This window comes from Myotis brandtii, unplaced genomic scaffold (genome assembly GCF_000412655.1).
Source record: "Myotis brandtii unplaced genomic scaffold, ASM41265v1 scaffold341, whole genome shotgun sequence".
Lineage (NCBI taxonomy): Eukaryota > Metazoa > Chordata > Mammalia > Chiroptera > Vespertilionidae > Myotis > Myotis brandtii.
Genome location: NW_005363130.1, coordinates 618492 through 633100, shown reverse-complemented (window position 1 = coordinate 633100; position 14609 = coordinate 618492). Strand labels below are relative to the sequence as shown.

Genomic DNA, 14609 nt, shown 5'->3' with positions numbered 1-14609 from the left:
ATCTGATTGCCCCCTACTTGTCACTGCTCTGATTGTTGATTTAAGGGACACGTTTAGGGTAGAGGGAAAACATTCTGTGACTCTCTTAAAATATAAGTCATGGATTTCCTTGTTGTAGCAATGTCAGTTCTGAGTCTATTCAGTAATTCAGGGGTTAAACAGAAAGTACTAACTTTCTTTTCATAATCCCTATTGCTTTCTAACCCCCACCCCACCACCTGCAGACATAACAGACATACTTCAGCATTCAATCAAATAGATAAAGCAGGTTTCCAGGAGTTGATCACTTGGCCTGTGTATCTCTAGTAGGGTTACCTGGTGTATGGTCAGAGTCTGTACTCGGTGCTTCATCAGGAATTCTGTTGCCAATGGCCCAGTCCAAGTCATCTTCAGAGTCTTGAGTAAGACTGCAGGCTGTGGTCCAATTTCCGGAAGTTGTTTCAAAATTACAGCTTCCTGTTGTGGTTGTGTACTGGCCTAAGGAAACAAAAATTGTAATGAAATGTTCTGAAAATCCATATTGCACTTGATACTTTACTACATTAGTGATGATTTTAATTAGCATCTATATATTCAAATTCTTTATAAATAAACGTATAGAACCAGGACATTTGCACCCATTGATAATATCAGTTGTAACCAGCTTTTTTAGCCCAGGGTCTAGAAGCAGTGCATGAATATTGTCATTTATCCATTAAGAAGCCACATGGATTGACTAATAATACTGATAGATGATAAAACTGTCTACACATAAACAATGAACATAACATTATAATACCTATCGAATCAAATAAATCAACAGCTTCAGTTGTCTGGATATTAATGCCATTGCTCTGTGTACTGTGGTGTTTGAACAGCATAGACTGCTAGAGAGGCAAACTCATTTACAAAAAGAAAGGTGCCTTTGGGTGAAACAGTAAACTGTGTGGACACACACCCTTTTGTCATATGATACAATTACCCGTGTACAACATTTCAGAACTAGTCAGTAAATAGTGAAAGATGTTCTCTACTAAAAGTGTTGATTGATAACTCATTAAAAATTAAGTTATTCACAATATAAGTTACTAGATAATAACTGTGTTGTGATAATAACTAGTTGAGATAATAACTAGTCCTCTGAAAAGTGCCATCATAACACCCTGATATCTGCTTTCATTTTTCATTTTCTTTCTTTGCATAGCAGTTATTGTATTTGAGCATTCACTGTAAAAATTGTGTTGTACAGGCAGAATGAATATTGGGTGATTGAATCAGTAGGAATCAACTGAGATTGTCATTGACTTTTCCTGTCCTTTTTTTCCTGGATTTTTTTTTTTATAGAAAGATGAAGTTTACATTATTTTTAACATTTTATCAAGTAGTTTCTTGTTTATAAATTTTTCTTAACATCAAACTAATACTAGCATATAGAAACTTCATCAGAAGAAAAACTTGCTGTTAAAATGGACACCAAATATATAGCAAAAATAGCTTTCATATTTTTATAGAAAATTTTTTGGATCTCTGAGAGAATTTTCATAAAGTATCAGCATTTCACTTCTCAGGCATGATTGTATTTTATCTCCAAAAGTAAAATCACTTTAAATTATGTACATTTTTTCATTCATTCTACATAATTTATAATTAATTGATTTTTATGTGTTCCTTTATTGTCCCTGTATATCTTTATGCTTTTTTGTACCAAACCCATGTCATAGATAGGTTTATATTATGCAAACAATGTGGATAAAAGTGAGAGATTCGGTTCTCCAGGTGTTTAACCAGCACAACTGCAAAAATGCAGAATCTATCAATGTACGTACAAGACAGCCATTGTGGGTTCTTCAGAATAATGTCACATCCAGGCTCTGTACTGTTGTATTTCTGTGTAACTGACTCCCCAACACATAGGCCTGACAATAAACATCCTACATCCTTTTCCATTCTCTGTGACCACTCTGTCCTTCTAGCTCCAATTTATTTAATATATGACCTTTATCTTTGACTCTAAGAATATGTATGCAATCAGGATCAATTCTCTTATATTTCATTCTCTTTACCTCAAGTTTTGAAACTTTTCCTTTCTAGCTCTAATCTCAGTTTATGATCTCTACTCCTTAGCAACACTATTTTTAGCATTCCACAGCCTCATTTATTTCAAAGTTACACAATTTTTCCACATTCTCCAATCTCACATTCTCTACTAATTACTTTCCATAACTTGCAGACATAGTCACGGTGTCCCTCTTGATTTAAAAAATATGGATTTATTTACTTAAATTTCTCACTCTGTATATCTTCATTCATCCAGACCCGGGGCCCTTCACACTTTTATGCAGATGGCTTACAAATAAATCCATAGCCATGATGAAATGCAGGCGTTTATCTTCAAATGCTTTTTGAACATTTCACTTGGAATACGCAACCATTACTTCGAAACCAAACAAGCCTAAAACAAACTCATCATTCACTTCTCAAATTGGGTTCTTCTTTTTAAGATTATTGACTAATTTCATAGAATGAATCTTCTGTCTTCCTAAAGATTCAAACTTTGAAGTTATCTTTGATTCTGCATTCTTCATTTTCATATCCAATCTATCACTAATACCTGTACACTCTCCCTTTGTAAATGTATTTTTTAATTTCCTTCCTTACAGTTCTATAGTCCCCGTTCCAGTTCCATTGGTTCAACCACCTGATTTAATGGAGTATCTTTTTTTTTTGAACGTAGCCTTCAATCTATCAACATTATAAATGCAAACCACACTAATCACCTTTAAGAATGTTCTTATGTGTTGTTTCTCTTGCTAAAAATATGCAAGTTTTCACATTGTCTGAAGATACTCTCCACAATCTTGAGCCTTGAATACAGTAACCTTTCTGCAACTCAAAGTGTATTTTAGGCTGAAATCTGTCTCATATTTAAAATTGCCTGCCAACCGAATTTTCAGAAAATTATCTCTTGAATAAAAACAGATTTTTTTCAACGTTTATGGTTAAAACTACTCACTTTTAAAAATGTTTTCTCTAGCATTTGGGTGCTCATTTTTCAGTCATCCCTCCCCTCTCTTGTTCAGGAGAGAACTGCAGTTTTCTCCAGGTATAAACCTTCTTTCACTCAGGTATGTGTTTTATGGGTGAAACAGCCCCTTATCAGCTCCAGGGGTGACTGATGGTTTATCTCAGCAATTGTGATGCCATGTTCCTCTTTTTAGTTATTTTAGGCATCAATGTGAGATGCAATTCTAGACAATGAAACTTATTGGAGAAAAGGCACCTAGGAAAAGTTTTTCTTTAAAAAAATAAATCAAAAGAAGAAAATCTATTTGTCCTTTCTCAGGATATCATTGCAAAAATGAGGTACTCAGGGCTGCAGAATTTGATGGGGAGGAGCAGGCTTTACTGAATACCAAATAATTGTAACTCAAACAGACAGGAATTAATTTATCTCAATTAACAGTACGTTGGGAAGTTGTCAGTTTAAGGTTGGCATTGTGGTTCAGCCGTGCCCTGTGTGCAGTGTGAAGCACGCATTTCCCACCTTTCAATGCTGTCACCTTGTCATCCCCATGCTCATGCATGGTTGCAAGACAACGGCTGTACTTCCATGGGTCACAAATATTCAAGCATTGAAGGAGACAAAGAGAGGAAAGCACTTTTTCTCTCTGAAAGAGACACCTTCCCAAAATTCCCATGTGTATTCATTGGCCTCTGGTGGCTATAAGGAAGATTGGAGATGATGATATTTGCAGCTGGTCACAGTGCTTCCCCAAATAAAGTTGGAGTTCTGTTTTTAAGCAATAAAAAGAAGTGAAAAGCAACTAGCAGGGACTACTGTCCATCTAAACTGCTTAAGGTTGGAATTTCTGTTACAAGTATCTTTATCTCCTCTTCTTCATTCTATCTAGCAAATCATACTCTTCCTTGAATGTCCAACATCTATACCATCTCTCCCTTTGAAGACCATGCCAGTTCTCGGGGCATGTGTGGGTTTTATGGCATTATAGTTGGTACCACTGATTTGGAAATTCATTACCTCTTTATTTTATATTGTCATCTTACTTGTTGTTTACTATGTATTACTAAAACATTTCCATGTGATCAGTAATTTTTAGTGAATTACATCATGTATATTGAAGTGTTCCCCTACATATAATTATTGAATGATATGAAGACTTTGCAATGTTTCTTGATGAGGTATAGGTATCATCTGTATTTTCAAAATAGCTATTGCTTTAGAACAACTATTTTCTAAATTGTGTGTGATCTTTACCATGACCCCTTGAAGGATTCAAAGCATTATTAACATTCTTTTAAATAATTGGCATTTTCCCAGTGGAATAATATGGTTGTATGGTCAGTGTACATATTGATCAGTTAACATATTTTTAAGAGATAGCACCATAATTATTTTTAATTCCTTACATCTACATATCTACCTTATTTTGCCATACCATAGTGCATAATGCAGGAATATTAAATTGTTTATCTTCATGGTAAAATGGTGTCTTTGCTGCATTGAGAAGGATATTTAAGAATCTGGGTAGATTGGGAAAGAGAATGTTTGTCTGTGTAAGAGGCAGGAGAGAAAGTGTCCACCAGCAAGCTGGCTATCCCCAGCTGAGAACACAAGGTGCACGTGACACATACTTTAGGTAATAATTTCCTTCCATGAAAGAAGAGAGCACATTTTCGGATTTAACTGTTGTGTTTTTTGTTTGCTTGTTTGTTTTTAGAATCAATCTCACTTATTAGTAACCATACATTTTGCAACAGAAGGTAAAGATGCAAAAGAAAATTTCATTTTATGATACATCTTATGAGGAATAACTGCATTTACTTTCTGATAAGTATACAGGCCATGCATATAAGACATGATTGACAAATCTCCAGAGAATGTAATAAAGATGATATGGAAAAAGCTAACATCATTAATTCTAGGATACTGAGCAGAGACATTCTTTACATTATTTCATTTAATTCTCAAAGCACTCAATAGGATGGATGTTATTATATCTACTAAACAGATGAGAAAAGTGAGTCACTGAGAATTTAAATAATTGCCCAACAAGTGAGGGTCAAAGTCAAAATGAGGACTCCAGTTTAATAAGCCAAAGGTCAACTCTTTCTTATATTTCTCCAAAGGTCATTTTAAAAATGTGCAATTTATTCCATTATGCACATAGATTATCTGACTTCAGGAATGTAGCCCTGATGATTTACATTGGAGAATATATCTAAAAGACCATCAATAGAAAATATTAATGAAGTCAATTTGCAGAACTAAGTCACTTGTATATTTTTGTATGCTGTGTAGTGTTGTTTGTGGATATGAACAAAGTGTATCAAAAGACTGTAAGAAAAGTGGCTATTTAATTTGTCAATATATTACTTTTATATTAATAAATTCAACTATTTCTTGAAGTTGTCCATCAAAGTTGTGGGTAACACTAACAGATATAAGTATGTAATTTACTTCAGTTTCAGAAAATCAAAACTGCCTGTGTGTGTTTTCACATCAATAACTGTGAGGGGCAAAAAAAGCATATAAGGCAGTCTGAGAGGAAAAATGAGTGAAGCCAGAAGAACATGGGCAGCATTCACATTTGAAAACCCAAATTACCCATAACTCTCCCCAGCATTTTGTAAGCCTGTTTCTATATTGCACATACAGGTGTACACACACACACACACACACACACGCACACACATGCTATTCTTCATTTGTACTCTCTGAATAAGCTGTGATAATCTTATTCTTGCTAGAACTTGTTAGACTTTACAATTAAACAGGAAACCTCTCATTTACTAACAACTTCTTTAAAAAGAGAGAAAAAACACATTAGATTTAAATACAATTTTCTTCATAGTATCCCCCCACACACACAGTACAAAGTAAGTTTTTGAAGCCTAAAACAATGTCTTGTTCATTTTTATATATCTAATGTTCAGAAAGTTGTTCCTAGCCCATATTAAGAATAGGAATAAATGAAAGAATATACTTTTATATAAATATTTTAATATACATACATCTTAAATGAGAGGAAGATAATTTTACTATCGGCAGTAACTTTTCTATGTGCCTGTGACAGTCGTCCTTTCTCCACTGAATATATGTATCTATGCCATCAAACTTCAATTATTTTTTCCTTTAGAACCTTTATAAATTTGGCTTAGTTTTTAATGTTTTACTGGTGGTTATTAAATGTTCTATTTGTTATGTCTTGTGGGGAAAATGGTGATTTTACAAGTATTTTAGAATTCCATTGAAATCAATTTCTTACAGTAAGTATAAAAAATGTATTTTTGTCCCTGGCCAGTGTGACTCAATTGGTTGGAGTGTTGTACCATAAATCAAAAGATGGCAGGTTCACTTCCAAGTCAGGGCACATACCCAGGTTGCAGGTTTGATACCTGGTCTGATGCACTTAAAATAAGTTAGAAATAACATTAGAAAGTATTATTTAATGTATTATCAATTTCATTTGAAAATACATATATTAAAGAAAATGTATAATTATTTTTAACTTAAGAATACAATGTGTAGTATTCACAGTATAGTTTAAACAATGTCAATTACTTTCACTTCCTTTTATACTTTGATTTAAAACTAAAATATGGATGAATGTTGAGGACATTATACTATGTGAAATGAGCCATTCACTAAAAACAAATTATGTATGATTCCACTTATATGAGGTACCTAGAGTTGTCAAATGCATAAAAACAAAAAGTATAATGATGGTTGCTTGGAACTGGGATGTGGGGAAAATGGAGAGTTATTGTTTAATGGGTACTGAGATATACTTTTTCAAGATAAAAACTTTCTGGAGATGGCTGGTGGTGTTGGCTACACTCACAGTTCTACACAGTGACATGATGGGAAAGTTTCGTAACATGATTTGCTATAGATTTATTGCAGTTTTTAATATAGGAGTAAAAAGAATGAGAGAGGACTGCCATCTGGATATTTTCATAAAGAAGTTAAAAAAAATGTTCTGGCTATTCTAAATCTACCATAGTGCATGAAAAGAACATTTCTTCTCAGCAGTGCCAATAAGTTTCTCTACTAATAAAGTGAAAGTCTGTGCTGAGCGGGCAGCATTAGAACAGACAAATATACTTACCACAGTGAGCTTCATCAGACCTATCAGAGCAGTCTGGTTTATAGTCGCAGACAAGGTGGGATGCAATACACTTCTTGTTGTGGCACAAAAAATCAGTGGCTTCTGGGCAAATTTCAGAAGTCTCTCCCACTGGGGTAAAAACAAAGGTGTTATTTTGTGATGATTTCATTGCATTTGATTACTCATTTTAATCATTTTATAGATTTCACACCATTAAATAAGTTAGTGATTTTAATAGTTGTCCAAGGTAGATGTCTACACAACTTCCCCTCTCTCAGTCCTACCTCCATTGTTCAGCATGTTATATAGATGGTAATTTCAAAATATTCTTTAGTCAAAGGCTGACCATTAGCTATTATATAAACCCAAACTTCTAATCAAGGGATTACAAATCTTTTGTTTTTTGGTACCAACTTAGTTTTTAATTCTCATTTTTTGCAACTCTTCTCATAAGCACCTGCAATAGAAGGTTTCACAAATATGTCATTTGTTCTTTATTTTCCCATGTGTTCATATGCTGTTTCCTTTACCTACACTGACCATTCTCTCTTGTGCTTCTGCTGGTCTCCTCAACCTCAAGACTCAAGGAAACAACTCCTCTCTCTACCCTTGTCTTGCCTTTCTCTTTATCATCCAAGTTCCTGGTTGGACACCCCCTGTGTTATGCCACTGAGACCCCTTTTATTCCTATAGTAATACTGAGCACCTCATATAAGAGCAGTTTACATGCCTGTCTGTTTCTTCAGACTCCAAGCCCCTTAGCAGGAGGAGATTTTGCTGTATTCTCTTGGATTTAACATGGCACCTACTATGTACTTTGTGCTTCATAAATGCTGGTTATAATAATTGAAGGTATAATGGTTTCACCTAAAAGGAACTAAGAAAAGTGAATTGACAGGATTTTCAAAGCAAGTCACATAATTGAATGTCACTTGAACTGATATGAAGTCTAATGATAATTCTTCACAGCTTCAAAGTAATACACATTAAAGATATAAAACTATGCCCTTAGGAATCAAACCCAACAAACTTTAGTGCATGGTCCAACCAACTGAGCCACACCAGCCAGCTCCTGAACTCCATTCTTATAAAGGCTATAACCTTAGGTAAGCCATGTAATATTGATCTCTAAATGAAAACATTGATCATTAGTTTTTCATACAAAAGACTATATGCTTACATCTAGTGATGTCATCTATTTAGAATCTTTAATTATTCATCCTAGAAACATACAGTAAGCAATTGTCAGACACCCTGGTGGATATTATGATAGTTCTTACCTTCAAATAACTCATAATATGCTGATGAAAACTTATTATTAAAATGGTACATGTTGTGCTATAATTGAAGATATTTATGGCTTGCTGTCAGAGGACAATAAAAAGTAGCTCAAGTTTATACTTATGTGAATAAATATTTAATACATTTATTCAGTTGATGAACTTTAAAGTGCCTATCATCTCAGTCATTCAGCCAATTAATAAAATAGGCCAGACCATCAACTGAGAGTAAGCAGTTCCTATATGAATTTCCTTTATTTCTTCCATTCTTCTTAGCTTCCTTATGAAGAAAATTTGACCACATTGAATATATGGAAGATTCAGATTTATTTGAAGGAAAAGAAAAATTTTTGATACTGAAAAGGAAATAGGCTCAAGAATAGATATTTTGGAAAAAGATTATGCACCTCAAATTTTCCTTCACAGATGAACTTATTTCGCTTGAGTACTCTCTTGTTCTAGAAACATCAGGGGCAAGTTTGAACATAAAAGGAAATCTCAGCACTGCAGAGGACTTAATATCACACAACAAGTATTTTCAAATGTTTAGAAAATAACAGTGTTTCATATTTTCTATTCACCATGAACACTTAAATCTGTCTTATGTTAGAAAAATTGCTAGGTTTTAAGGTCAGTGCACATATCAGACAATTGATAGCAACACATCTGAAACTGTAACCTCAGTGATCTCAGTGACCGCAAAGCTCAGTGTGTGTCACATTATCTGAAGCGTTACTGGAGGTACTGGACCATGTCAGTGTACAGCAAGAGTTTCGGGAAATATAAAAAATCCAATTCCGCTTGTGATACAGAGGCAAGGTGCCTGCTAAGTGGAAGATATCATAAAGATCAACTTTTCATGTTTTTAGACAAAAAAGGTGACTACAAACTGTGTCTATATTTGTCTGAAAGAAAATTATATATACAAACCTCTCTTTTCATGCATGAAACCCAGATTTTTAACTTTAAATTTTTATATCTGGACATAGTTTAAGTATTTAGTTTTCTTTGTGATTTTTCACATATTTTAAGGGCAACAGATTGCTCAACCCTAGGCAATATATATATATTCTACACTAATAAAAGAGAAACATGCAAATTGATGTCACTCCGCTATGCTCACCAGCCAATCAGAGTGACTATGCAAATTAACCCAACAAAAATGGCGGTTAATTTGCGGAGGGAAGACAGAAGGCTCTGGCTGGAGTGAAGACTGAGGACTGAAGAGGCTTGGCTTCTCTGCTGTGGCCAGACCAAAGGCCTGGGTCCTGGGTGCCGGAGGAAAACCGGTGCCAGCAGCCAGGGGAAGGAAGGTAGAAGGCAGAGGAAATAATAAGGAAATAAAACAACATCAACAACAAAACTCAGCTGATTTAACTGACGAAGAACGCACACTTTTGTGCATGAAGAAATGTTATTAATAGTTTAATGTTTCAGAATTCCTCATCAAATGCTCAGCTCTTTTCAATTCTCAGTCCTTCATCAGAAGATAACTTGCTCAATTATTTGACTTTTAAATGGTAGTTTCTAACTACCATTTAAAAAAGACACATCAACCATTTCCATTCTGGACTTTGCTACTGCATCTGATATGCCAAAAATGTCTTCCTTTTTGTAACCCTTAAGGCCCTTAGGTGTTTGGCATCATATTCCTGCTGTTCTGCTGTCTCTTAACCTTCCTTCTTTTCTCTGGGCTCCAGGTCCAATCTAGGCCTTTAAATGCCTGTGGAGCAAATTGTGACCCTGACTCATTTTCCTTTGCTCTTCCTCAGGCATCATATTTTCTGTCATAGTTTTATCTACCAACTGGGGGCTGATGACGCAATAGCCACATCCCAATCTGTAACTTTTCCTGAGTTTATACACTTATACATCTTCCATTGGATTTCTCTATAACATATTAGACACACTAAGCATGACCAAAAATGCATACACCATTTTTCTTTTTGCCTCCTAGTTTATCTTTCCCTACTTCTTGCCTCACAATAAACTTCACAGTACCCATCTATATATGGTCCACAGATGTACATTTTTTTCACCAATTTAGCCTTTATTCATGTTTTTATGGCTTCATACTTCCCATTCCATGAGGGGGAGATGGCTGGCTATTTACAAGGTGTGCTCAAATTTCACATATTTTAAGGGCAACAGATTGCTCAACCCTAGGCTATAAATATATATTATATACCAGTAATTGGTTTAAAGGTTTATATAAAACAAAAACAAAACACACAATTTTAGAAGGCCAAGAAAGAAGGCAAAGGAAATAATAAAATAAAACAACATCAACAACAAAACTCAGGTGCCCTTGATAATCTCAATTATAACAGATGTATTAAAATACAGTACCATGATACATTTTCTGTTGCATTTATTGACTATACAATGGACAAAATAATCATGCTTATTCTGAAAAAAAAATACAGAAGAATCCTTAAAGGAAGCAATTGTTTTATATTTATTGTTATACCCTAAAACATAGCACAGAGCTCAGACTCCTTTCAGGCGATAAAGTAATATTTGCTGAACTGTGTTTAAAATTGGCAAACTGGACTTTATCATTGCAATCAGAATAGTTGGCTATTTAAACTTAAAATGAATTAAAATCATGCTAAAAGTACTAAGAACTGAGGAGTGCATTTAGCAAATTTAAAATGCATTGGGTTAAATCATTCCTACAAAATCTTGCAGTTAAAAATAATTATAAAAGAACTGTCAACTACTGAAAACTGTTCAGAGGATAAATGGGCTGTGTGGTAATTATTATCACTGCCTAATATAATTTCTGAGATGTAATATATTCTCTGAGTTTGATAGTCCATATAAACACAGCTAATGATGTAATTTATTCGTTGCTACATGGACAAGGATGCTCAATGGTGTGTGATGACATGAGGCAGAAAGTAAAGACAATCTGAAGAGAAATGGGACAAGGCAACATAGAATATCCTATATGATAAAAGGCTAATATGCAAGTCAACCGAACGGTGGAATGCCTGGTTGCTGTGATATGCACTGACCATCAGGGGGCAGATGCTCAATGCAGGAGCTGCTCCCTGGTGGTCAGTGAGCCAGCCTGAGCCATCAATTGGACATCCCTCAAGGGCTCCCAGACTACGAGAGGGTGCAGGCTGGGCTGAGGGCCGCCCCCGCTTCCAAGTGCCCAAATTTCGTGCACTGGGCCTCCAGTTAAGATAATAAAGGCTCTTTTTGAGGAAGATGAATTTGGTATGCTACATAAAATTGTAAGGAAAGAAAAAAATTACTTAGGAAAATTATAATCATCATTAAAAGTGGCCCAATCATTAAAAATATTTGTTTACATGCTAGATTAAAGCTTGGACTTAAAAAAGACCCAAGATGGATGGAATATGTCATGTGTTTAGACCAAAGTAAAAATTTTTAATTGCCATATTAAGAGGAAATACATACTTTGCTCAAAGTTTACCTTCACTCCAGTGGAGTTTGGTATAAGAGGAGAGTTGTACACTAAAGCACCAATGTTATAGACATCTGATAGGGAATGACAAAGGAAGCTGATTCAATTATGTATTTATCATTTGTCTCATCTAAGAATACTATTGTCTTTTCCTTTGCTCAGGTAACTTTTTTTTTTTTTAGTCCTCACCCAAGGATATATTTTCCATTGATATTAGAGAGAGAAAGGGATAAAGACAGAAAGAGAAACATGAGAAACATTGATGTAAGAGAGAAACATTGATCAGTTGTCTCCCGTGCACACCCCCAGAGACCAGAGATGGAACCCACAATCTGGGTATGTGCCCTGACCAGGAATCGAACCTGCCACCTTTTGGTGTGCGGGATGATGCTCCAACCAACTAAGCCATACTGCCCAGAGCTATTCAGAAACATTTGCATAAAATTTATACTGAAGCATTTGCTTCAAAATAGCAGTTCAAAATATCCTATATAATCCTATATAATAAAGAGGTAATATGCAAATTGACCATCATGCCCTCACACAAGATGGTCATCCCCATGTGGTCACAAAATGGCCACCGCAAGATGGCCGGCAGGGGAGGGCAGTTGGGGGCAATCAGGCTGGCAGGGGAGGACAGTTATGGGTGATTGGGCCGGCAAGGGAGTTAGGTGTCGTCGATCAGGCTGTCAGGGGAGTGGTTAGGGGGTGATTAGGCTGGCAGGCAGAAGTGGTTAGGGGCAATCAGGCAGGCAGGCAGGCAGATAGGAGCCAGCAGTCCCAGATTGTGAGAAGGATGTCCAACTGCCGGTTTAGGCCAGATCCCTGTGGACATCCCCCGAGGGGTCCCAGATTGGAGAGGGTGCAGGCTGGGCTGAGGGACACCCCTCCCCCAGTGCACAAATTTTGTACACCGGGCTTCTAGTCCTATATAATAAAAGCCTAATATGCTAAGTGTCCAACCGTTCGACCGTTCAGTCAGTTGCTATGGTGTGCACTGACCACCAGGGGGCAGGCACTCCAACTGATAGGTTAGCTTCCTGCTGAGGTCTGGCAGATCTGGACTGGGCGAGATGGACCAGACATGCCCTAGAGTCCTCCTGCGGTCCCTCCACAGCCCGGATTGTACACCAGTGGCCCCCTCTCATAATCGGGGACCCCTCGGAGATGGTTGGAGAGCTGGTTTTGGCCCAATCCCCACAGGCCAAGCTGAGGGAGCCCACTGGTGCATGAATCTGTGCACCAGACCTCTAGTTAATACATAATATGTAATAAATAGTTTATTCATTTTGACCACATTGAAAACAACAATTTTTATATCTTATCAATCAAGTCAGCAATTATGTTTGCTTATTTCTTTTTCACTTACAACCATTATGGAATGATAGATTAGTCACTAAATTCATAGTCAATAAGCCTTATTTCTATATTTGTAAGACCCCAAAATAACTTGAAATAAAATCATCCAAACACTCTGGATTGTTAGGTCTTTTCCCTCTAAAATTCTATGAAATATTAGATATTATCTGAAAACACTTTCTTCATTAATTATAAATGCAAGTATAAAAATGCTGTTAACAAGTAACCTATGATTATAATGTTCAGCTTTCCAAAATTTCCAAAACCACATTTGTCTTATGAGGTAATATGTAAGAAATAAATTCTGTTACTATTTTTGGACTTTAAATAGTTAAAAATTACTCTTGTAAACTGTCTCACACTATAGATACCCCCATTCCAGCATGTATATTTGCACTGGAAAGGAGAAATCAAGAGTTACATAAAGCCTAAGAGTTTACTAGCATTGATCCCATAGAAATAAGGTGTGGGAATAACTGGAAAAAACAAAACCATTAATTTTTTTGTGTATATAAAATTTATAAAAAATAGGTAAAGAACTTAGGCCCAGGGACAGACTCCTTGCCAACCGGGAAGGAGTGTAGCAGGAGGAGAGACAGCATAGAACCCCCTAATGCTCATTACCAAGAATCTCAAGTTGTACTAACATGGACAACTGAGTGAAGAAAGGCCAACCGGATTATTCCTTTTGAGACTGAATGTTGTACCAAGACACACACGCAAATGGCAGGATTGGGAAGCACAGGTGTCTAATGGGCACCTCACTGGAACACATTTCCATGAGCCCCTGTTTCTTAGGTCCTTGGAGCTTCTGCTTCCCAAGGATGGCTCGCACAATTGTTTCTTCAATTCTCTGATCTATCCCAGAATCTTTAACCAAAAAATGACCTTGATTTATTTACTAGTAAGTTTGAAAAAGTTGGTACATGAACTAAAAGGATAAAAACTGTTAACTACATTTATTATTGATCTAATTTGGCCCCGCTCTATAAGTAGAAGGGCTACAATAATAATCAATGATATCTACACTAATAAAAGAGAAACATGGTAATTAGCGTACGACCGCTACCCTTCCCATTGGCTAATCAGCATATCCTTATGCAAATTAACTGTCAGCCAAGATGGCGGCCAGCAGCCATGCACTGAAGCGAACAGGGAGGCTTGCTTGCTCCAGTGACAGCGAACTCTGTGTTCCCTGCCTGCCGCTGCTGGCCTCTCAGCTGCAACTCTAAGCAACTATGTTGCAAATATAGAAGCTAAACAAAACCCCAGAAACCGGCTTTCAGTCAGCCGGGCTTCAGCCAGCCGGACCACAACATTGTATCAATGTTTTCAGCAGCGAGGCCTCGGAGCTAAAGCTGGCCCAGAAAAAAAAAAAAAAAAGAAAAGAAAACAAGGAGCGGTTAGAAGCTTTAGTCACTC

The 14609-nt window shown here is 36.2% G+C and overlaps 1 protein-coding gene across 1 annotated transcript in view; it reads right to left on the bottom strand.

Annotated features, from left to right (window-relative positions):
• Window positions 1-315: 315 nt before the first annotated feature.
• LOC102261090 (MAM and LDL-receptor class A domain-containing protein 1) overlaps window positions 316-14609 on the bottom strand; it is a gene marked incomplete at its 3' end in the record, with an annotated part of 431828 nt that continues 417534 nt past the window's right edge. The window contains exons 31-32 of the mRNA XM_014543905.1: window positions 7110-7238; window positions 316-477 (exon numbers count right to left, since the gene is read on the bottom strand). Coding sequence (XP_014399391.1) covers window positions 316-477; window positions 7110-7238 — 291 coding nt within the window. The remainder of the gene's footprint in view (window positions 478-7109; window positions 7239-14609) is intronic.